Source organism: Vicugna pacos, chromosome 3, assembly GCF_048564905.1.
Source record: "Vicugna pacos chromosome 3, VicPac4, whole genome shotgun sequence".
Lineage (NCBI taxonomy): Eukaryota > Metazoa > Chordata > Mammalia > Artiodactyla > Camelidae > Vicugna > Vicugna pacos.
The window spans coordinates 59804604-59828725 of NC_132989.1; the positions used below are offsets into that span (position 1 = coordinate 59804604).

Below are 24122 nucleotides of genomic sequence, written 5' to 3' on the forward strand. Positions count from 1 at the left end.
GATAGAATCTTAACTGCCCATACATCCAAAGATTTGTACACAAGGCTATTTACTGGAACTTTATGAAAGTTTGGAAATAGTATAAAGGTCAATTCATGGGGCCTAGTTTAAGAAATTACTTAGTATCAAAGCACTTAATGTTTTGAAGATTTTTTTAATATTTAAAAATAGAAAATTACAACTGTAAAGTAACCTTGACAGAGCCCACAACATATTATTTCTTGCTACTCATACTGGTGGGCACGTAACCTACATAATTCCAATCAGAATTACATTAGGACTTTGTAGGAATGCTTGATTTTGAATACTCTCTCTTTTTTTGTTACACAGGATGTAGAAGAATGATGCTGACAACCATCAGTACAAGTAATGTTAACCTTGCAACGAGGCCAATATTCCGAAAGGCAAGGAGAAGAGACAGAAAACAACAGTGTCTCTGGGGGCATGCTAAGTCCTGGTCCCACCTCATCTAAAGCTACATGTCTCTTGACTCCCAGATTAAATGAGCCAATAAATTATCTCCATTTAAGTCAGTTATAATTGGGTTTTCTGTTGTTTCCATACAGAAGACTCTTAACCAATGCAGTGTCCATTTCTACAACCCTTTACATACAACCTACTATGTTCCCCAACAATGAGAAGAGTTGATTTTCAACACTCTCTTTGAATTTGAAACAACGGCCACAGCCTCAAGAAAAAGTTCTGGCAACTTAGAAATAGCACTTAACTTTATCAATATGACAATAAAAGTAAAAAGCAGTTCTTGGGTTACTCACAATTCTTTCTTTTTTTTTTTTTAACCACACATCAGATTTTTTTCACAAACAGGTCAATAATTCAGGAATACAAAGGTAAATTAAAGGAATCTCAAAAAGGTGTCAGCCACTAGCTAAAACAAGGGGCTGAAGAGTCAGTCAACATTCAGTCTTTTAAATCCACTTACCTATCACCACAGGGAATTAAATTAAGTGGCTTTTTTAGAGCTGTTTCAATCTTAAAGTTCAGTACTTCTACGAGGTTTCCTCCTCTGTCTCTCTTTTTTTTAACCTTCTCTAAGCAGTGAGCATGGTATCTAACAAGCAGTGACCTTGGATGACTTTTCCTAACAATGTCAAACTGCTCCAACCAAAGAATTCTGGCTCCCACAATCTGTCTGAAGCATCAATACACTTCAACTTTATGTAGAAACACTACAGCAGTTAGATGACACTGAAATTGCTAACTTGTCATTCCTTCTGCTACTAAACAGAAAATCAGAGCAGAATTCAAATTCCAAAGGGGAGACATTCACAAATTAAATAAAATGTACAATAATTGCAGAAATCACTTAATAATATTTTTGCTACCAACCTACTTTTTTGATTTTTACACACACGCCGCACGCACACACACAAAACATACAGGCTAGAAGCACTGTTACAATGACATGAAATTCTAAAATCATTAACTTAAAATATTTTCACTCTAAGCACAGAAATCCATTTAAGTCTCTCTAATCCCTCTACAACTGCTTCCATATTACAACAACAGCAGAAATGAAGGAGTGAGAGGGAGCTGTGTATATGAAATGATCAATTACCTAGTATATTTTCCCCCAGCTCCAGCCCAGGAGAAGGATTTGTTAAAATCAGCTGAAATGTTTCATCTCCTTCTGGAATGTCATCATCAAGAATCATGATGTCAACATTTTTATACCCTTCTCCATCAGCAAAATGTAGAATCTGGTCAAAAAAGTAAAGTAGACAGTATTATATATAAATACACCCTGAGTTGTTAGAAAATGCTTGGAAACAAATACAATGTAGTTGTGAATATGAAATAAGCTGTCTATAGGGATTTTTTCCTTATTTTTTCACATGATCTCTTTTTATTTAAATTGACAATATTAAGTTTAAACAGTAAAAGTTCTACAGGAAGAAAAGCAAACATTTGACTAAGCAGTAAAGGACATGAAGAGACAAAATAAAAAGCATTTTCAAATAACAAAGGTGTTTCCCTAAATTAAAACAAAGAAATGAAAGAGTTAACATTTTCAAGAAGTATGAGAAATACTCTGGGAAGGTCATCTAATGATATAAATTCTTTAACACAATAACCTATGTTCTCCACTATCAAATATTGCAATAAGATAGTGACTGAATGAAACGAAATACAGAACAATCTTTAGGACAGTACTAAAAATGCAATTTACATATTTTATTAAAATAGTAAAGAGAACTATTCCACTTGAAAATCTTTGCTCTAATTTACTGTGGACTATTATGGTAGTTAATTATCTTTAGACTAATTTATTTACAGAACCTAAATCACTATAATTCTCAATGAATTCACCATTGGGGTAAAGATGTAATCCAGCCCCAGCTGTGCTTCCAAATTCTGGGCATACACAAACAGGGAAACGTGGCCAAGAGCCCCTTTGCTCCTCTGGGCTACCAGTGTTAAACTTTCTTGGGTTTCATTTACTTCAAACCTATAATAAAGAGAATACATCATTTTTCCTTATAAGCGTTTATTCAGTAGACAGTGAAGCATCTAAACCCCTAAAAAAAGGGCAGTCACGCAGCCTTGGGTTTACCTGCTGTGCTGCCACTGGATCATGCCTTGAGCACCATCATTGGCATCAATAATAATCTGTGCCGTCAAGCCCTCTGAATCTGAGGAAATGTGGAAACATACTTTAAAATAAGTGTAAATGATTAATGGAGAACTATCTGATTCAGAATTTTAAAGCCCACACCTTTGGTATTATATAATTCCTAATATAGAGGTATTGTTGATGTTATTCAAAAGATGTTTAAGAAAATAAGACATAAATACTTATAACACTCGAATGAAAAACTTTTTGCTAACAAGGACCACTGACTAATAGAAATCTACACTCAACCAAGAACAGTATAAAACAAGCAACCAAGGTTATGGTTTTATTTCTGTTATTTCAACCCATTTCAAAAGGAGAGGAAAATGGGGATGGTCACAAAGAGTAGAAAGAGAAGACAAAAGAAAGAGGGAGATAAAGGCAGGAGGTACTGCAGAGAAAAACAGGTGTGAAAAAGAGACAGGGATACAAACAGAAGCTGAGAAAAGTGGGAAAGATGGGGGAAGGTTAGGTGGCATAAAAACTAAGATTAAATTTCTCTTTTCCCTTTTTATTTTGTATTCTGTCCATCACGCTCAGTATGTTACCAATATTCATTATTCAGTCTTGAAATAGTAACTAAGCCTGTTAATGTTTTGTTCTTTTTTTTAAATATATTTGTCTTTTTTTCTTTTTAATTTCAGTGGCTCTACTGTACTCTACGATACGCATGACAGCTGCCTGGGCGAAGAAGGGGTGAGGAGAGTATAATTCTCTCTGAGTGAAAAGATCAACATTGACTAGGAAGGAATGTAAACTCAGTATCTGTACCCATCAAACCAGAGGCTACACCATTTCCTAGCTGTGTGACTTCAGCATGTTACTTAGCATCACTTAGCCTCAGCTCCTGCATCTGTAAAATGGGAAAATGTAAGGAATACTGGTACCAGTATACAAAGCACCTGAAACGGGCATTAGACAGCACTTACCAATGGCTAAACTATTCAAATTACCTCTAGTATGAGCATCGGAAAATATGATGTACTCTGTTAGTTTTCTTAGTATGAACAATAATCACCTTGTAACAACTGCTTGATGTAAACAGCTTAGTCATTAGAGTCATATATTTCTTTTGCAAAAGGATTGAAACTTTCCCAATAATAATAATAATAATATGTTAAAAACTGATGATTCCCTTCCGCTATTTTCAAAGTTGTATTGAGCCTCAGAAGTGAACGAGGAACCTCTATGCTCAGGCCACCGCTCTAGGCCCTGCTTCTCCCCCTTTAACCCAGACTAATTTTCCCTCTGCCCGGAGTTCTTCTAACCATGAGGTGGGGAGCAGGCGACCTCAGTGCTATTCACCACCAGCCGCCAGTGGGCCATCACATTTACAAGTTTCTAACAAAATCTCCAATATCAAACATTAAATCATAAACAGGAGTTTGTCTTTTAATAACAGGAGTACATCTTTTTAACGTAATCTACATAAATTTGTACTGAGGTACAAGTTTTACCTTTTAGTCTGTAATGAATTAACTGAGTCTTTTCTAAAGCATGAAAAGAAAAAGATAAAAAGTCAAAAAAGAAGCAGAGAACACAACAAACAAACAAATAAAAGTTTTGCTTAATCTAAGAGAAAATAAAAACATCTGATAGGCTGGAGAACAAATGAAAATAAATTAAATTAGTGAATTATTTAATTGTTAATTAATTAGCAAATTAAATATTAGAAGGAAAATGCCTTAATAATAACTAATTCTATTTTGAAGATTACAAATTAGGTTCTAAAAAAACTGCAATGCTTAAAAAGCATCACACAATAATTCTTAAATGTCTTTATGCTGTCCAGTGTACAAAATGATAATATATTATGGTCTCCAAATCAAAATAAATCTAAAAGCCCAACATATTTTCACATACAGCTGAGATTAAAAAACATCACAATGATCACTTCTGATCAAAAAAAAAAGAAAGAAAGAAAGAAACTACTTCATTTGCAGTGAGTAAATAGAGACAAACAAAAATCCCATCATACCTAGTCTAGGAGGAAATGAAGTTAAAGGAGCCATGATAAGTTCCACGTAAGTTAAATTTACGAGGAAATATTCTTCTAGTTCTGGTATTTCATCCTGCAAAAATTACATCCATTAAATTCCCTATAATTATGCTCTCAAAGTAATCACCTCTCACAAGCTGCTTTTTAAAATGATCTTATAAATATATGTACTTAATATACAGAAAATTTTAAAATGCAAACATAGAGTAGAAAAGATGTAAATTAGAAAAAATAAACATGTCTTGGCAAAGATTTTTTTTAGATTTGATGCCAAAAGCAAAAATAAACAAGTGGAACTATGTCAAACTAAAACGCTTCTGCACAGCAAAATAAACCATCAACAAAAAAAAGTCAACTAATGGAAGGGGAGAAAATATTTTCAAATCATATACATCCAAAACACAGTTTAAAAATCATGTAACTCAACAGCAAAACAACTAATAATCTGATTTACAATGCAGAAGAATGGGATACACATCTTTCCAAGGAAGATATACAAATGGCCAACCTGTACATGAAAAGATGCTCAACATCATTAATCATCATAGAAATGCAAATCAAAACCACAATAAGGTATCACCTCATACCTGTTAGAATGGCAATTATCAAAAAGACAAAACATAAGTGTTTTTGTGTAGGTGAGAATGTGGAGAAAAGCGAATCCCTGTGCACTGCTGGTAGGAACGTAAACTGGTGCAGCCACTGTGCAAAACAATATGAAGGTTCCTCAGAAAGTTAAAAATATAACTACCAGCATACCCACCCTGGGTGTATATACCCAAAGGAAATGAAAACAGCAGAGAGAAGAGGTATCTGCACTCCCATGTTCACTGCAACATTATTCACGATAGCCAAGATATGGAAACAACCTAAGTGTCCATCAACAAATGAATGGATAAAGATGTCATGGTATATATATAAAATGGAATACTATTCAGCCATGAGAAAGAAGGAAATCCTTCCATTTTCAACAGCATGGATGGTCCTTGAGGGCATTATGCTAAACGAAATAAGCCAGATAGAGGAAGACAAATACTACATGGTATTACTTACATGTATAATTAAAAAAAAAAAAAGAGTCAAACTCACAGAAAGAAAAAGTAGAAAACTGGTTGCTGGGGCTGGACAGTAGGGAAAACTGAGAGGGATTGGTAAAAGTATAAACTCAGCTATGAGATGAATAAGGTCTGAGGAGCTAATGTAAAACATGGTGACTACAGCTGACAACACTGTACTGTAAAACTGAAACTTGCTAGAGAGGTAGAACTTAAATGTTCTCACACACACAAAAAGATAAATAAGTGAGGTGATGGACGTGTTAATAACTAGATGCAGGGAATCCTTTCACAATGTGTACATGTGTCACATCAACACAATATACACTTTAAATATCTTATAATTTCATATTTTTTTAGGTTCTACATGATGCCATGCAGAATTGGTTAGTTATACTTCAATAAAGCTGAAATTTAAAAAAATAAACTATTAAACTTATACGTATGGTAAGTTATTAGGTTGAACCACGTGAAATTGCTAATATTATATCATTTTTGACCTAGATTAATATAATATGTAAACCAAATATATAAATACACAAACCTAATATATCTTACATATAATAAGAGGAAAAGATTTTAAATTACCTTAATAGCCAATGATTAGAATGACGAATAGAATAAAATCATGGAAAAAACACAGGCTTTGCAGTCAAGAAGACCTGGTACTAAATTTCTGTAACTTCAGGTGAGGTACCTAAACTTTAAGGCCTCAATTCTACCATCTTTATAGTGAGAGAAATAACAGCTACTTTGGGGATTCCAATAATGATTAAAAATAATGTGTATGGACTGCCTGGCCTCGAAAGAGTCCCTTCAAAGTGACAGATATTTGTGATGGTTAATTTTAATATAATATTACTATTAACCACCAGTCCATCCAAGAGCACTGACAATAAGGCGGGCACTCAAAATATGAGGACTAGCAAAACCCACATCAGTAGTGACTAGACAGCAAACAATATTTACATAGAAACTCAATGTATATATTTATATGAATATATAATATCACAACATACACTTGTCTCTTCATTTTATTTAATGGAGATATGTTCCCATGTGAAAAAAAATTAGAAAATGAAGGTCACAGCCTCTATCTTATATAATATACGGACCAATGTGAGTTACAGAATCAGTTATGTAAAAGGTACTGTCCCCCATCTAACCCATCTGTTCTCCACCCCCATGCAATGACTCTCCCCTTATCAACCCCCAGCCTGGCTTATTTCTGTATATCCAGGCTTGCAGCCTCTTAATCTTGCACTACTCTGTAACAGAAAGGGCTTCAAAGCTCAAGGGAAAAGAAAAAGGAAACTTCAAAACCCTGTGTTCATATAAGTAGACTCTGTAAACTAGACCCCTAAAGGGTGGCTATATATTTTCTGCTTTAAAACCCATCCCAGGGACACAAGGATGGTTCAACATACGCAAATTAATCAATGTAATACATCACATCAACAAGAGAAAGGACAAAAACCGCATGATCATTTCAATAGATGCAGAAAAAGCTTTTGATAAAATTCAACACCCATTTATGATAAAAACTCTCACCAAAGTGGGTATAGAGGGAACATATCTCAACATAATAAAAGCTATATATGACAAACCTACAGCTGGCATAGTACTCAACGGTGAAAAACTCAAAAGCTTCCCACTAAAATCTGGGACAAGACAAGGCTGCCTACTATCACCACTCCTATTCAACACAATCTTGGAAGTCCTAGACATAGCAATCAGGCAAAAGAGAGAAATAAAAGGGATCCAAATTGGAAAAGAAGAGGTAAAAATGTCACTATATGCAGATGACATGATACCATATATAGAAAACCCTAAAAGGTCCACACAAAAACTACTAGAGCTGATCAAAGAATTCAGCGAGGTAGCAGGTTACAAGATTAACGTTCAAAAATCAGTTGCATTTCTTTACAATAATGATGAATCAACAGAAAAAGAAAGTAAAGAAACAATCCCCTTTAAAATAGCACCCAAAGTAATAAAATACCTAGTAATAAATCTAACCAAGGAGATGAAAGACTTATACATGGAAAACTATAAAACACTGATGAAGGAAATTAAAGAAGACTTTAAAAAATGGAAAGATATCCCATGCTCATGAATTGGAAGAATCAATATTGTTAAAATGGTCACACTGCCCAAGGCAATCTACAGATTTAATTCAATCCCTATCAAATTACCCAGGACATATTTCACAGAACTAGAACAAATCATAATAAAATTTATATGGAACCACAAAAGACCTAGAATTGCCAAAGTATTACTGAAGATAAAGAAACAGGCTGGAGGAATAACTCTCCCAGACTTCAGACAATACTACAGAGCTACAGTCATCAAGACAGCCTGGTATTGGTACAAAAACAGACATATGGACCAATGGAACAGAATAGAGAGCCCAGAAATGAACCCACAAACTTTTGGTCAACTAATCTTCAACAAAGGAGGCAGGAATATACAATGGAATAAAGACAGTCTCCTCATCAAATGGTGTTGGGAAAACTGGACAGCAGCATGTAAATCAATGAAGCTAGAACACTCCCTTACACCATACACAAAAATAAACTCAAAATGGATCAAAGACTAAAACATAAGACAAGATACAATAAACCTCCTAGAAGAAAATATAGGCAAAACATTACCTGACATGCATCTCAAAAATGTTCTCCTAGAACAGTCTACCCAAGCAATAGAAATAAAAGCAAGAATAAACAAATGAGACCTAATGAAACTTACAAGTTTCTGCACAGCAAAGGAAACCATAAGTAAAACAATACGACAACCTACAGAATGGGGGAAAATTTTTGCAAATGAAACCGACAAAGGCTTGATCTCCAGGATATATAAGCAGTTCATACGACTCAATAAGAAAACAACAAACAACCCAATCCAAAAATGCACAGAAGATCCAAACAAGCAATTTTCCAAGGAAGACATACAAATGATCAATAGGCACATGAGAAAATGCTCAGTATCACTAATTATCAGAGAAATGTAAATCAAAACTACAATGAGGTATCACCTCACACCAGTCAGAATGGCCGTCATTCAAAAGTCCACAAATGACAAATGCTGGAGAGGCTGTGAAGAAAAGGGAACCGTCCTACACTGCTGGTGGGAATGCAGTTTGGTGCAGCCACTGTGGAAAAAAGAACAGAGATTCCTCAAAAGACAAGGAATACACTTACCATATGACCCAATAATCCCGCTCCTGGGCATATATCCAGAAGGAACCCTACTTCAAAAAGACACCTGCACTCCAATGTTCATAACAGCGCTATTTACAATAGCCAAGACATGGAAACAGCCTAAATGTCCATCAACAGATGATTGGATAAAGAAGTTGTGGTATATTTACACAATTGAATAACTATTCAAACATAAAAACCGACAACATAATGCCGTTTGCAACAACATGGATGCTCCTGGAGAATGTCATTCTAAGTGAAGTAAGCCAGAAAGAGAAAGAAAAATACCATATGAGATCACTCATATGTGGAATCTGAAAAAAAAAAACAAAAAACAAAAATACAAAACAGAAACAGACTCATAAACATAGAATACAAACTTGTGGTTGCCAAGGGGATGGGGGGTGGGAAGGGACTGGGATTTCAAAATGTAGAATAGATAAACAAGATTGTACTATGTAGCACAGGGAAATATATACAGGATCTTGTGCAGGCTCACAGCGAAAGAGAATGTGACAATGAACGTATGTATGTTCATGTATAACTGAAAAATTGTGCTCTACACTGGAATTTGACACAACACTGTAAAATGACTATAACTCAATAAAAAAAGTTTATTAAAAAAACTAACATATCTGAGTAAGTATCCATTTATTTATACTCAGTTACATTAATAGATTACATAGTTGAAAGAAGACTTACCTTAAAGTTTTATCAAATCTTTATGTCAAACACTGACATAGTATTACCTTTCATCTTACAGCTTTAGAGTTCTCACATTATTATATTAGGTCACAGGGCCATGATAATCAACAAAATAAGAATTACTGACTTCAGATGGTAAATGGTTTACAGTACTCATAATTTTGTAGCAAAAATCTCTTTCAAAAAGAGAACCCCCTAAATACATAGTAATTGAAAATTTTTTTCTAAGGCAATATTTATTCTCTCTCTCTTTCCCTCCCTAACCCCCCAAACACACACCATCTCCTACCTTCTCTATTTTCGTACTATTTCCATAAACCTCTTGGAAATGTATTTAGATAGTTGAAACACTAAGTCTCAAAATGCAACAAGATTTCACAATATGAAAAATCATTTAAAACACTTCAGTCACCAATGATTAAGTTTGACCATAATCACATTTTATACCATCAGCCTCTAGTGAGTCTCTCACTATCTCTAATTTAACCAGTCCTAACAACTAAGACGCTGAGCGACGTGGCTTTGCTATTCCAGTGAATCCTTTGGAGTAATCAAAATGCTCCTTTGGAAATCTCTGAGGCCAATGCCATCCTAAAGGGACTGCCCTAAGGAAATTCTCTTTATAGCAAGATGTTTCTGTAATAAAATACACAACAGCAGACTAGACTATCTAGACAAGAACAGAATCCCCCATGTGGTTTTAAAAAAGTCACGAAAAGAAAAAGGCTGACTGAAAGGCACCAGAATATTTAATCGATCTACGCTTTATCTGGTTATCCAGGTTTAATACAATAATAGTGAAATAGTTTTACCTCGAGTATAGTGATGTTGATGGCTGCGGCTGTTTCCCCTTCTTCTAAAATCAGAAAGCCAACTACCGGGACAAAGTCAACACCTGGCTCAGCTAGGTTTCCTTCTGTTTGGTTCTTTAGGCTCAACATTCCAGGAACTGTGGTATATGTAACATTAATGGCTCCTAATTGAATTGGATGGGAAAACATTTTATAATTATTTAAAATTTAAAAATAATATCTCATTATGAACATTTTGACTTTGCCTAGAAGGACCTACACTAGCTGTGTTACTGGCCCCAATTCCTCACCCCTTTCTAAATCGTTGGCCTTTACCATGTCATAGGTAACGGCTGAGAGATGACACCTTGTGGGCAAGGCATACTGCCCTGCCTCCAGACGTTCTAAGTTTGGCTGCATGACTTGTTTTGGCTGCTAGTACAAGGTAAAAGTGCTGATGTGGTTCTGAGCCTGCTTGCTTTCTTGTGTCTCTACTGGTTCCACGAGAATGAGAAGCATAGGAGTACAGCCTTCCCTGATCAAGCCCAGAGTCAGTTAGTGGACCCACAGCTAGCCTATTACACGTGCTGCTGAGATTTTGATTGTTTGTTACACAGCACTTTTGTGAAACTAGTTAATTCCTTTAATCTTTCAAAAATAAAGAAGTTATAAACTCCTGTTCTGAATTAATAAATACAATTTTTTCCTGTCCCTGATTTGTTTTAGCAATGGCTTTCATCGCCCTAAACAGAACATTTAAAAAGCATCCTCCTGGAAACGCCATTCATTCTACAGTAACACACACCTAGAGATCCAAATTCTCTGTTGACGAAAAGCTGCACTGTTACGTTAGCCTCTTGGAGCAAAACAAATCTTGATGCAAGAGCAAAATTTAAAACTCCATGTGGTTCATCGCTGGCTTCGACAGTCAGAACAGAGGCATATCCTTGAGCATCGAGCAGAGCAGTTCCTGCTGGTGGAACTCCTAAGAATGTCATGGACCACAAGAAATAAACAGTGATTTGGCATTAACTTCTAAATACTTAAACTATAACCCCGCTCTCTGAAACACATTAAAGTAATCAGAAAGTATTCTATTCCATTTACTTCTCTAACAGAAATCTTCTGGTTGACAAACAGTACCTACTTTATAGTTTTCTTTTTCTTAGACAGCAAATCATGAATTTATTTTTCCTTGGCCTATTATTATCATTATTTGCTATACTGATCATCTGAACTACAGAAACTGAGCAGAAACTGAAGAAAGTACCCAGACAATTTGCCCACAATTATTAAATCTGATTTATCCACATAACTGGTCCAGAATTCAAACTGATATGCTAGTATAAAATTAATTTCAGAAAAATTCTACCTTTGGAAATGTATTTTATTTCATAAAGAAATATTTAACAAAAATTTTAAAGGCTTTAATTGAATTCATAAAGGTAGGTATTTCCATTCTGAGCTGCTTTTTTTGGATCTAAATTTTTATGAGACAGACAATACTATAAGTAATATTTTAAAAATCAGTATGTATTTAATTGTTAAATATAGAGATCGCAACTATTATCTTTTTTCTGAAAAGAATAATATACCAGAGAAAAAAATGTAATTAAATTCTGCATTACCTTGTGTCCTGACGTCATACAAAATAACTTGGTATACTTCTTTCTCCTCAGGAATACTGTCATCCAACAAATGCACAGATATTGTTTTATTCAGTGACCCCTACGTCAAACAGAAAGAAATTCATCCCTCTATGTCACTGAACACAAACTACCTTCTGCTTTTATTGGCCTTATAAATTGTGCATCCAAATATACTTTCACTTACAGAGTTCCATGGCTTAAAAAAAATAGATTAAATAAAAAACTACTGTCTCATATGAAACCAGGCTTAAAATAGGCAGAGACTAAGTGTGGAAGATTCTGAGTGCTGAGCTAATGAATGCAGATTTTATCCAATGAGCAGTATAGCACTATTGAACATTTCAGACAAAGCAATAGATTTCAAAGGCAGTCATGAATGGGAAAAACTGGAGTCTGGAAAATAAGACCAGTGTTGAAGGGAAACCAGTTATTAGAAGTCAAATGTAGTACTCAAGACAGAAGGTTATAGGGGTTTGGCTTAGTATCGAGGCAGTGGAAATGAAGAGAAAAGAATTAAACACATTATCAAACAAGAATTCATATCAAGTGAGTGTGGAGAAGAGGAGATGATAGAGTTACAATAAAGTAGTGTTGATTTTCTATCCAAGAACTGCTTTTAAATACTTATTTTCCACCAACCGTCTTCTTTCAAACTATCAGAAAGAGCCTTTAAATATAACTTCAAAAATACTGTGTGAACAGGAGGTAAAAAGACATTTGTTTCTAGGGCTATATTTGCTGCTTCATAGGAATGAAACATTTAAAGTCCCAAGTGCATTTAAAGTTCCAAGACAGAGAGGAGTAAGAGAAGAGGGACAAGCAGTGTTTATCATCTCCAGAATGACACAGGTGACACCAACAGTGGGAGGAGGGCAGGAAGGCAGCAAGAGGGCTTGCCTCAAATACCAAGTCAACATCTTGTTTCCTTAAAGGAGACCTACCAAGTACTTAACAGAAAAATAAACCCCCTCCTTAAGTCTCCCTTTAGGTTTCTAAGCAAGCAGCTCCCTCATCAATCTCTCTCCATCCTAGAATTACATAATCAGAATTTTCCCATTTCCTCACAACACAGCTTCCTCCAGATATTTGCAGTAAAGCATTTTCTTTGTGGTATTACCTTGGGAAAGAAGAGTTGTCCAGTAAAGTTAGCAAAATTGAGTTCTAGGTTTTGCCCAATAATTTTCCAGTTAACAGTAACATTTCCTCGACCAGGGGGTGTTCTTATCACATGGAATTGTAAAATTTCTCCTGCAGGTGAAATGTACAGATTGATAAACGTTTAATGTAACATGAACTTAACATCTGAAGCCAACAAAACCCAAATCCCAAACATGCAATTGAAGCACCTTTTCCAAAAACATTAGAAAGGTGTTCCGTTTGCAATTGTCTAGAAGCTTTATACATGCTTACCGTTTATTAACACATTATTGTTTAACCCACTTCTAAATATTTCCACTTAGTAGAACATCAGGAAGTTCAACATGTAAAAGCTACAAAGGCACATGCTAAAATGGAAAACACAAACATACACTCCAAAACATGCACCAGAACATAAATGTTCTGTAAAGTAAAGAAAATTATTAAGTCCTCATGGTCAAAACTAGTAATGACATAAGTAAATTCTTCCTTCACTTCTCAAAAGGATACAAATTCCTTACACTGGTATGCAATGTGATTTTACACAATGCATGCATAAAAATGCTTGCAAATACCTGAAAATCACATTTCTTTAAATTGTAACTTACATATATCATCAATGATTTTGTTTTATAAAAAGAAATACAAAGGAAAGGTGTCAAATCTGTACATCAACCTCTGTAACTTTCCCAAAGTTACAGTTATCCTTCCTGGATAATTGAGGTATTTTAGATACTTTCCATTCCTGGCTTTTATCCTCATGTAATACTTTGTAAAAGTGAAGAAAATCTTAGTAGTCATTTCTTCTAAATGGCTGAAAGTGGAAAGTAAGCTCCTAGAGAGTACTGCTGTAGCCATCTAGCTTGCTGAAAAGATGCTGAATTCAAAAGTTTTACAATGAGGAGCACAAGTTAAGGTATACTAATAAACTGTATCACTAAAAATAATAATTATTATAAAAAGATAAATGAATTGATGCTTAAAAGGCTGAAAAGAACACATCCTTATTCAAATTTTAGAGCATAGACATATAGTTGAAATCCATGCATAGTCATTAAAAATACCACTTTTACTTAGTTATCCAAATAAGTAAACACTTCTGACACTTTTTAAACAAGGAGAGTAGAAACAAAATGAAATATTAAAACCCTTTCCAAGTATTTTTAACTGCTAGAACTTTCTTTATTCTTGAAGAAAATAAAATTAAATAATTATTTCTAATAAAAAGGTTTCTTAAATTAAAATACCATAAATTAATTAATTTGGAGATTATCTTAATTTCAATTACTAAAAAACAAAATAAAATTTTCATACTAAATTAAAGCACATATAATTTTAATGCAATAAATTATCTGGGGACAGCAGAAAATATAAGAAAGCAAAAACATCAGAAAGATTTCTAAATAAGATTTCCTCAAATACTTCAATGTTTAATGTACACATTTTTAAATGCTTCAATTCAAAAAAAATTTTTTTAATTGTCATTACATTAGTAGACTGGGACTTGGATGATGGTTTTTTGAAACATACAGGAATTGCTAATAGGAATCAGAGTGTCCAAAAGTTAGGATTTAACCGAAAGATGGGTAGAAGCAGCCATAATCGCCAGACCATTTCAAGTTTTTATACTTGTACAGCTCACATGAACAAAGGCAAAGGCACGACAGGAAAACCCTGGCGTCTCTATTGTACACCATGCAGAATTCCTCAAGCGTTTATTACTGAAAGGCACAGACAGAGCCTTGGCGTCATTAAGCTGTTTCACCTACTTTACTATCTGGTGACACAAATAAAAAGGTATACAGAGTCATGGTTTTCGAATTTTAAAAAAAGTCACAAAACAAAAGTATACTTCAAAAAGAAAATCATGGAAGTTTTATCAAGTGCTAAAAATGCAATGAGGATACAAGTGGCAAAAAAAAGTGTAGGTCAATAAGAATCCATGTTGAAGGGGAACCTGTAAACATCGCAATAAAAAATGTGGCTGTAAGGTGGTACAGAGATTTGGGAAAAATACACCATTAAAGGTGAGACTAAAAGTAAAATGCCAAAGAGAGAAAAAAGTAAAATCCTTCTAAAAACTTATTACATGTAAAAATACTCAGTCTAATACTACCAAATTAGTATCACCTGTGAAAATTTAACAAGTTACCATGCAAGTAACTTGCATGAATATACTGCGAGAAGCACAGTTTGAAACACAACACACACACATAAAAGGTACAGCACGTATTCCTTAAACACATAAATCTTGTAAGCCCACTGCAAATCAGGTCAACAGTGGGGACAGCGTGAAGACTTTCCGAACAGTCAAAACAGAGTATTGACTTTGCCCCTTTAAGGCCGACTGCCAAGAAGCAGGTCTATTTAAAATGCTTCCCAGGAAAAATTACCAGAAAGCTACCTTCTACCTAGAGGAGGAGTAAAAGAACAAAGAAAAAGAAAAAATTAGAAACAAATGTTTAGTTTTCTAAATATAAGGAAAGGACAGAAGGTAGGTCCTAGAGAGGGAAGGTAAAATTTTCAGGTAACAAACACTTTTACTGACCTGCCTTCTAGTTTTCACCCAGGATGAAGGCCTAAGGAGAACCCTCCTCTACCAGAGGGTCTGACTAACTCCTGGATGATTACCTTGATATGAAATCTAGAGCTCACTGAAAGGTGGTGGCACATTTTAACTCAAAGCAGAAGATCTACCATGTGGGCTCTAAGCCTAGCCTAACACAAATAAGAAATATGAATATCAAATTCATTCTAATAACCCAGAGTGTTTCATCTATTTGTTTCTAAAACAAATCAGGATTCTTTTTACAAAGATAAACATCAACTATGATGCGTATAAAAATAATGGAAAATAAACACAGGACACATATTATAACAGATTCATGTATACATGGTAGACAGGTACCATCCAAATGGACTGTGCTCTACAATAGAAAATAATTTAAAACAATTACAGAGATATGAATTAGGTGAAGCACAAACTGTCAATATGAACAGTTAACAAAAAAAGGTATTTCTAATACAACACTTTGATATATTTTATTAAAGAATCACAATTGTTCAAATCTTTGCCTAGAAAAGAATCATGCTGCCTCCAAAAAAAGGAAAATTTTTAAACCCACTGAACATGACATAATGATTATGATGCTGCAGAGCTGTGTGGAGTGAAACATCCAACACAGATTTAGAAATAGCACATCTATACATAGTTTGTAACCACAGTAAAAATCTACTGTCCCATATTTCTAAATTCTTCCGATTACATTTGGAAGAAAGTGATATTTACCACTGGGCATCTATCCAGTTTCTTTTGGACAAAAATGTAGAAATAGGATTCTAGAGAACTCAATACATTATTAAACATTAAGGCAATTTCTCCCCATGAACTGAAAATGCATTCTAGAGCCAGAAGTTCAGCAGAGTCCACATTTCAAATCTAATCACATGAATGAAACTCCAACACTAGGCCAAAAGCAATGTTAACATTGTTAACATGCGACATGGCATGAACTTTTCCACCCCATTTGTTCAGCAGTTATCTGTGAAGAATCACCATGAAGTTTTCATTAATTCATTTTTGTAAACACGTGCTTGACAGACATTTCTCTGGGCAATGTTGCAACAACATAAAAGAATACACACACAAAATACTGAATTCTTAGGTTCAACATCACATTTTTGAAAAAAGAAAATTAATTTAGACTTTAGGAAAAGGTTTAGGAGGAAAGGGAAAGAAAAGTGAGTAAAAAAATAGAAATTCTTCTCAGTTTTTATTTAGAAGAAGTAAAAAGTCTAGGGAGTACTAATTAATGAAAGCAATTCACTGTTTTATTTCCTTTACCAAACTCATGCTCATAGACTGATACGATAAAGCAGATTTTTAACCATGTGTTTTAATGACTCATCATTTGCCCTCCTTACACTTCCTACAGATTACTTCACTGTTGGAAACTAAAGACCACGATCTGATTTGCAGGTTAAATTCGTTCAGGGGAAGAACACAGGTACCCCTGCCTGCAGTTTCTCCAAGATGACGTGGTGCTCAACAGAAGAGCCTCCAACCCACCACCACCATCACCACCCAGACTCTCACAAGATCCACTTTATGACACTAGCTGTTTTACAGTTAAAATCTCTTTAAAGTAATCCTGGACATTCAAATATTTTTGTATTTAAAAAAAATCCCATCATATTGCTGAAAATTACATACCTAGTCTAGCTCTCAAGTCCTTCCTTAAATCTAATCCTTTCTGCTCCCTGAATTTATTTATACCCTCCATGGCGCTAACACTTTTGTTGTCTTCTTCTACGTTACTTTTTTCCCTGTATCTCTTCAAGAAAACAAGTCCAAAGTTCTCTACGCTTTAATCTGTCTTCTCCAGTTTTTCTTCTTTCCTTGCTCTCGTAGCCAATAAGCAGAATATCCCCTAAGGCAGTGCCTCCCACATTTAATGCAGTGAAGGACAAGGGGTTTTTGTTTGTTTTTTTGTTTTCTTGATCTATTATAGACTGACATTTTTGTAAAACACAATAAAATAAATTACTACATAATTTAAATGGCAAAAAGAACTCATACAAAATATAAGCCCATATAGATCACTTTTGGATATCACAACAAAATGCGATCGTTATACAAGTCTCTAGAAAAGATTCTTTCGTTGTTGAGCTCAACTTGTCACCAACCAGGAGCAGACACTTAGTATGCAGATGTCAGTTTGAGGACGGTACTCTGAGGAGCACTGCCCCAGAGGCCTCGAGGTCCTGTATTTTGTTATCCTTAGTTATTTGCTCTCCATCCCAAGTCCTCCTTTAAAACTCCTCTGCGTTAGCACTGTTCCCTCTAGCCCATTGGGGAATCTAATCTCCCTTGTTGCCTATATTAGTACGAGATGCACTAGTTAATTTTCTCTTCTGATAACTAATGAAGACACTCTCTTCCTCTGGTCTCTTCCCACCTCTCTGGCAGAGCCTCCTCTCCTCGCTCCTCTCTCCTTCGCCTTCTGCCCTTCCCAGCACCTTAGTCTGGTGTTCCACACAGCTCCACCCTTGACAACTTGCTTTGCTTCCTCTCTCCACTTAGATCTTTTTAATTTCCCTGATTTCAACTATGATCTCCAAAAATCCAGTTTCTAACCTCTAGCTGAAGATAGGGTCAGGTTCTCTCACCAATGCTCTCCTCTCACATGGACACTGTTACACAAATTCAGTATTCTTCCAACTCAGATCCTGAAATATTTACCCAAACTTTCTGCATTGTCAGGTGCTGCAGTTGACAAGCTAAGGCAAAACAAAGTTTCTTCTCACAAGGTGCCCTAGCGCATAAGCTTCGAGTTCAGGCAGCACTAGGTTTAAACTCTACCATGAATAACTACATGCTAGGTCGTCCCTCTAAAATTCAGTTTCCTTATGTGAAAATCCGGTGTGTATCATCATACCTACTTGATAGCTCTGCTGTTAAAATGAAGTGAAATAATGGATGTGAAATGTCTGGCACACAGAAAACACTCAATAAATGTTATTGCTGTTGTCATTATTATTAAGATTAACCTCTCCGGCAGCGACTTTTTACTTGTATTAAACTACAAATAATTTTCTCAGAGTTGCTGATCTGTCTTTAGATTGGACTTAGGGCAATTTGTTAGTCACTTTTACTCACTATTGCTATGACAACATGAAATTTGAAATCATTAATAAAGAGCATTGGAAAATGGCTCAGACATTACATTAAGTTAAATAAACTTGCAAGTTGGAAGTACGTAAGGTAAGAGCTGATGCACACTAAAATGCATTCAGTTTCCAGCACAGCCACTAACTAGCTATATGATTTTGTCCAGTCACTTAATCTCTCTGTGTCTCAGTTTTCTCATCTGTAAAATCAAAATCCAAATGCAGGATTTATGTCCTTTTCATCTATTACCTCTTTGAGGTATAATTATCTTTTTAAACAGAAATTATAATGAAACACAGACTCTAAATATGAGTTTTATCTCAAACTGACTTATTCAAAGACAAAAACACTGCTATAATGTTTTAAACAAAAAGTAGCCTAAAAAATGTAAACCCAAATATGATGCAAAATATTAAGAGCCAAAGAAATTATTGTTTCTTTAAGGGAAAAAAAGGAGATTTTATAATTTTTTCTAGTTTGGCACTTTGTTCATAAAGTACACAAACAAATAAACATAAAATCCAGGCTAATATATTCACTGATTACAAACTACTGTTTGTTTTGTACAGAGGGCCAATGTTTCACAATTTAATGTCAACAGTTACCACTGAGCACACACACACTATGTGATCAGAACTATGCTAAGCATGTCACACTTACTAGCTCACTTAATCCACACACAGAAACCTATGAAGGAAGTTGTATTTCCCGTCATCTGACAGATGAGAAAGCTGAGCATCCCAGGTTTGACTAATTTCCTCAAAATCACACTAATGGGGAGTGGCAAGCTAGAACACAATATCAATCTGCAAGGCTCCTAAATCTAGTTAAACAGTTCACCATACAGCCCCAGCCCAAATAAGCTCCATGCACATTAACAAACCCAGCTGTACAAAATAATGAAAGAATTTTTAAAATGGGAAACTTTAAAAGACTAGACAAAAAATGGCATCCATGGAAAAGAGAATGAATGTGCACAACAAAAAAAGGAACCCACCTTCATGACCTATGACAGATCTGGAAGCTGTCTGAAAGCTAACAATGCCCGCCACATTGTCATTGGCCAAAATGTTCACTGTGACGGTGTCGGAGCTGGGCGAAATCCGACTTCCGCCTTCGGTGTACACCAAACCGACGATGATGCTCTCATCATCCTCGGGCTCAGTATCATCCAAAATGGTTAAAATGGCTGTCTTTTTGGTTTCACCTATAAAGAATTAATGGAATAAAACCTAAGTAAGAAAAATCATCAACAGAGAACTTATAAAGGCCCAAAACAACTTCTTTCAAAAAAAAGTTAAGCAAAAATACGTGAGTGAATTACAACAGTTCAGTATCACAAGCAATATAGTTGCCACCATAAGCAAATGTTATATGTTAATCTCTATCCTCTTTCACATATAAGACACTAAAATTTCATTAATATGGACAGATTGTGGAAAAGGACATTTTGAATTATATAAAGTTAAAGGGTAGAATTATTTCAAAGAATCATGGTTTTACTTCCTGGTCTTTAGCCCAGAACAATGACCTAGGTAGGGGAAGAGGTTCTAAAGCATCTTCTGTTTAGAAACAGCTCCCTTTAGGAGAGTGGAGTCTCATTCTCATTCCGGTGTTAAAACTGAGAACGATTTTCAGGTAATCAAGCTGATACTTCCCTGAAAGACCAGGAATGCTTAGGGAATAGCAGTCAAAATGGGAAACAGAAACAGGATGATTAATTCTGAGCTAAAGAACCCGCCTAAATGAGGTAAGTCTTCCAGAAGCCAGATGAGATGACACCATCAGATACCAGTTTGCAGGCTGTGGACCTTAAAGAAAAGAGGCAGGACCAAGAGTGCCTCCAGAGAGCATGGATTATCTAAGAATTTAGGTTGGCTATAAACTACAGGCCATTTTGTGTGAGACTAAAGTTACAACTCACGGTAACACTAATTTGTATAATGCTATTATTTTACATGATAACTTCTTTGTAATTACCAAAGTCAGTAAAAAAACCTAACTTAAAATTTTCATCTCCACTCCCTCCTCATTAAATTTTCATTATTTCCTTTGAAATAGGGAAAAATGTTACCAATCACCAATCTGTGGACCCCTCCCCCACAAGAAGCATATCATTATTCCACTGTTCCCAAAACCAATTACTAGAAAATAACCATTATAGAAAAGTTTTATAGTATTTTTAAATTTTTCTGTAAAATATAATGCTTATTAGATGTTTCAAAAAGTATAATCTATATCCATCATGACCCCAATTACTGTTTCCAAAAAAGTATATGCATTAAAAAGTTAAATGATAAAAGATGCCATGAATTGCTCTAAGATATAAAATTGTGAATGACATTTACTTCCCCATTTTGTTGAATAACCTTAAGTTTCTATGAGTATACATTACTTTTCAATCAGAAAAACAGTATGTTAAAAAAATATATAAAACTTATAATTGCCCAAATCAGGATTTAAACAATGATTTCAGTAAAAATACGTTTCTCCTACTCAAAGAAAACTATATTAAATATATGAAATTCTGAAATTTTCAAGAATTAGATGACTGAAACAGCCTTGGAAAAGAATCAGTGAATCTGACCCTAATTCTAACTATTGTCAAGTTCTCTATAATTTAATTGTTCACGAAAATTTAAAACAGTGTTCCCATCCAAATCTAAGGACAGTATTGTAAGTTGATCTATCACTAGGCCTAATTTAACATGAATGAAGTCAGCAAGGTTTATACTATTTATACTTAAAAATGATTCTCTTTGGAGGTTTATCCTGATTTGTCTAGTGCATATGAAAAAGCTTCCCAAATAATACTCATTTTCCTAGCTACCAATACTTCTTACCCACATGTCTGGTTGTAGATACATGGCTCATTCTTGTAACTTGCTTTTCAAAAGTAAAACTTGCTTTACAGATGGCCTCTACATTTCCTTAAAGCCTCTCTACCACAAATAAAAAGGATAAAATTCACACATTCCCTAAAAATCTTCTCTTTTTAATAAACTACAAAATACACATGGCGGGCCCTATCAGTCTACATATATCAGTCTACATATATCAGACTACATATTAACAAGCAAATTAACTTCCATTTTTTTTCAAAACTATCATGCACTTTTACGTATCAGCAAGAGTGTACACAGTTAGAATTCATATGAACATTGTCATAAAAACGGACTATAATGACTTTGTCAGGGAGAACTGAAATTCATTTAGAACATCACTCACCTTCAGCAAAAGTCAGAATGTCTCCAGCACCTATAAAATCTAAACCTTCAGTAGCTGTTCCACCAACAATACGCCATTCAACTGTCACCTGACCCAAGCTGCCCCCTGTCCTGTGGATCATCATCTCCACTGTGGCTTGGGGCTGCTCTTGAACTTCGACATATAAGCCATCTTCTGAGGTATTGGGGCTAATACTGTAGATCACAAACACTCCGAAGGCATCACCATTTAATGCTATGACAACTGTAGAAGTATTTGGCTGTCCTATGGTTGGCTGGTTTTTAAAACTGGCTGTGATGTTCATGAGATGAACTTCAAGGAGAGAAATTAGGAAACCCTCATCCATCTCTGGGAAATCGTCGGGAAGAACAGAAACTGTGAGATTTGCAAATTCATCACCTTCCAGCATTATGGCCCACTGCCTTGTCACGGGCTCATAGTCACTACCAGCCACAGCCTGACCGCTAAAAAGAGATGCTACCCTGGTCATGTTTTTCTTGTAGGTCCAAAAGTCTGAGCCGTTAACAGCTGGGGTGATCCATGATGTCACCCAAAAACACCGGGGGCCTTCAGAAGCACTAAAAAAGGAAAACGCTGAGCATGCATGTTCTTTGAGGCACAAAGTGGCACAGGTATACTGGGGTTCCCCCACTGCAGAGACATTCACCCACGTCCTCCAATGTAGATCAGGCACCCCTTGAATTGGCGATTCATAGTAGGACAGTAAATCTTGACCTTCCTCAACCGCAAGGGCCACTACATCAATGTCGGAAGTACTGTAGAACAACAGCAGCCGACCAAAGTGCCCTCCGCTAAAACGTGGAGCGACAATTAAAAGACAGGTTAAGCACTCAAAGCAATCTAGGGATTACATATAGCGAAGAGAATGCTGATGGCGGTTTTCACTCTTTTTTTGTAAATGTATCAAGTACTAGGACAAGCATAACTATGCGTCTTAATCACATTTGTCTTTCACATTATTTTCTCTCATGTAAGGATACCTGGCTAGTTTCTGATCAAACAATGCTTATTTTTAACCAAGCTACAGAAGTATCCTGGAAGATACGCAAATCATAACCATTAGAGAATCTTCAAACAGAATTAGAAAACGGATCTTCATTGCCAGATTTCACTGGAACAAGTAACAATGATAACAGGAGTACATTTTAAGGAAATGTAATTATTTGCCACCAGGTCACAAGACCACATATTTTCTATTTCTGAAGGAGGTCAGTGAACTGTATGCTGCCTCAGAAAAGAAATGCAGAAAAAACAGAACCTGAAAATCAACCACTTTATATGGCACCTGAATGTTCTTTAACTTAGAAGCTAGTTGCAGTTAAGCTCTAATTCAAACAAATCACAGATTAAAGCAATGAATTTCTGGGGTTGGAAAGCCCTATGATGTATAATCCATTTCACTAATAATAAGCATGATAAACACAATGAGCTTCTTGTATTAAGAGGCATGATTCAATTAACAAACTATAATAACCTATAAAAAATTCGCATTACATAAAAACTACCAAACTTAAATTACTTAACTGATCCTTTCCCACCACCCCACAATTCCCATCATCCCCACAGACACAAGTAGCCATCTCATATACCTTCTCCTGACAGTTATGTTAGCACAGGAACTTCTCTCCAGAGGCTCTTGAACACGATAAACCGACTGAACAAAGGCTACCGTACCGTAAGGATTATCATTGGCAGGAATAATAATATTTGCCACTCGATCTAACCCAACAGTACCTCCACCAGAGGCATCAGTTAGTTGCACTTGGATAACCTAAAAATACAGTGAAAACTTCCTTAACAGAATCTTGGCTCTGAAATTAGAATAAAAACGATGCAGGAAAAAAATCAATAACATCCATTCAAGTACAGAACAAAATGGAGTGCAATATAAAGAAACCTCTACATTACATTTACAAACCCAGCATGTAACAGAATAATCCACCACCAACTTTAGTAACAGAGCATGATTACACATAAGAAATATAGGCTGTTCAAGTTTCTTAATATGCTGTTATATAATCTTGTCAATCA

The 24122-nt window shown here is 35.3% G+C and overlaps 1 protein-coding gene across 1 annotated transcript in view; it reads right to left on the bottom strand.

Moving 5' to 3' along the window:
• ADGRV1 (adhesion G protein-coupled receptor V1) overlaps nucleotides 1-24122 on the bottom strand; it is a 440955-nt gene that overhangs the window by 344539 nt on the left and 72294 nt on the right. Inside the window, exons 31-41 of the mRNA XM_072958404.1 lie at nucleotides 23681-23862; nucleotides 22071-22882; nucleotides 19840-20049; nucleotides 13152-13282; nucleotides 12014-12113; nucleotides 11191-11370; nucleotides 10407-10570; nucleotides 4614-4707; nucleotides 2576-2654; nucleotides 2332-2470; nucleotides 1580-1721 (exon numbers count right to left, since the gene is read on the bottom strand). Coding sequence (XP_072814505.1) covers nucleotides 1580-1721; nucleotides 2332-2470; nucleotides 2576-2654; nucleotides 4614-4707; nucleotides 10407-10570; nucleotides 11191-11370; nucleotides 12014-12113; nucleotides 13152-13282; nucleotides 19840-20049; nucleotides 22071-22882; nucleotides 23681-23862 — 2233 coding nt within the window. The remainder of the gene's footprint in view (nucleotides 1-1579; nucleotides 1722-2331; nucleotides 2471-2575; nucleotides 2655-4613; nucleotides 4708-10406; nucleotides 10571-11190; nucleotides 11371-12013; nucleotides 12114-13151; nucleotides 13283-19839; nucleotides 20050-22070; nucleotides 22883-23680; nucleotides 23863-24122) is intronic.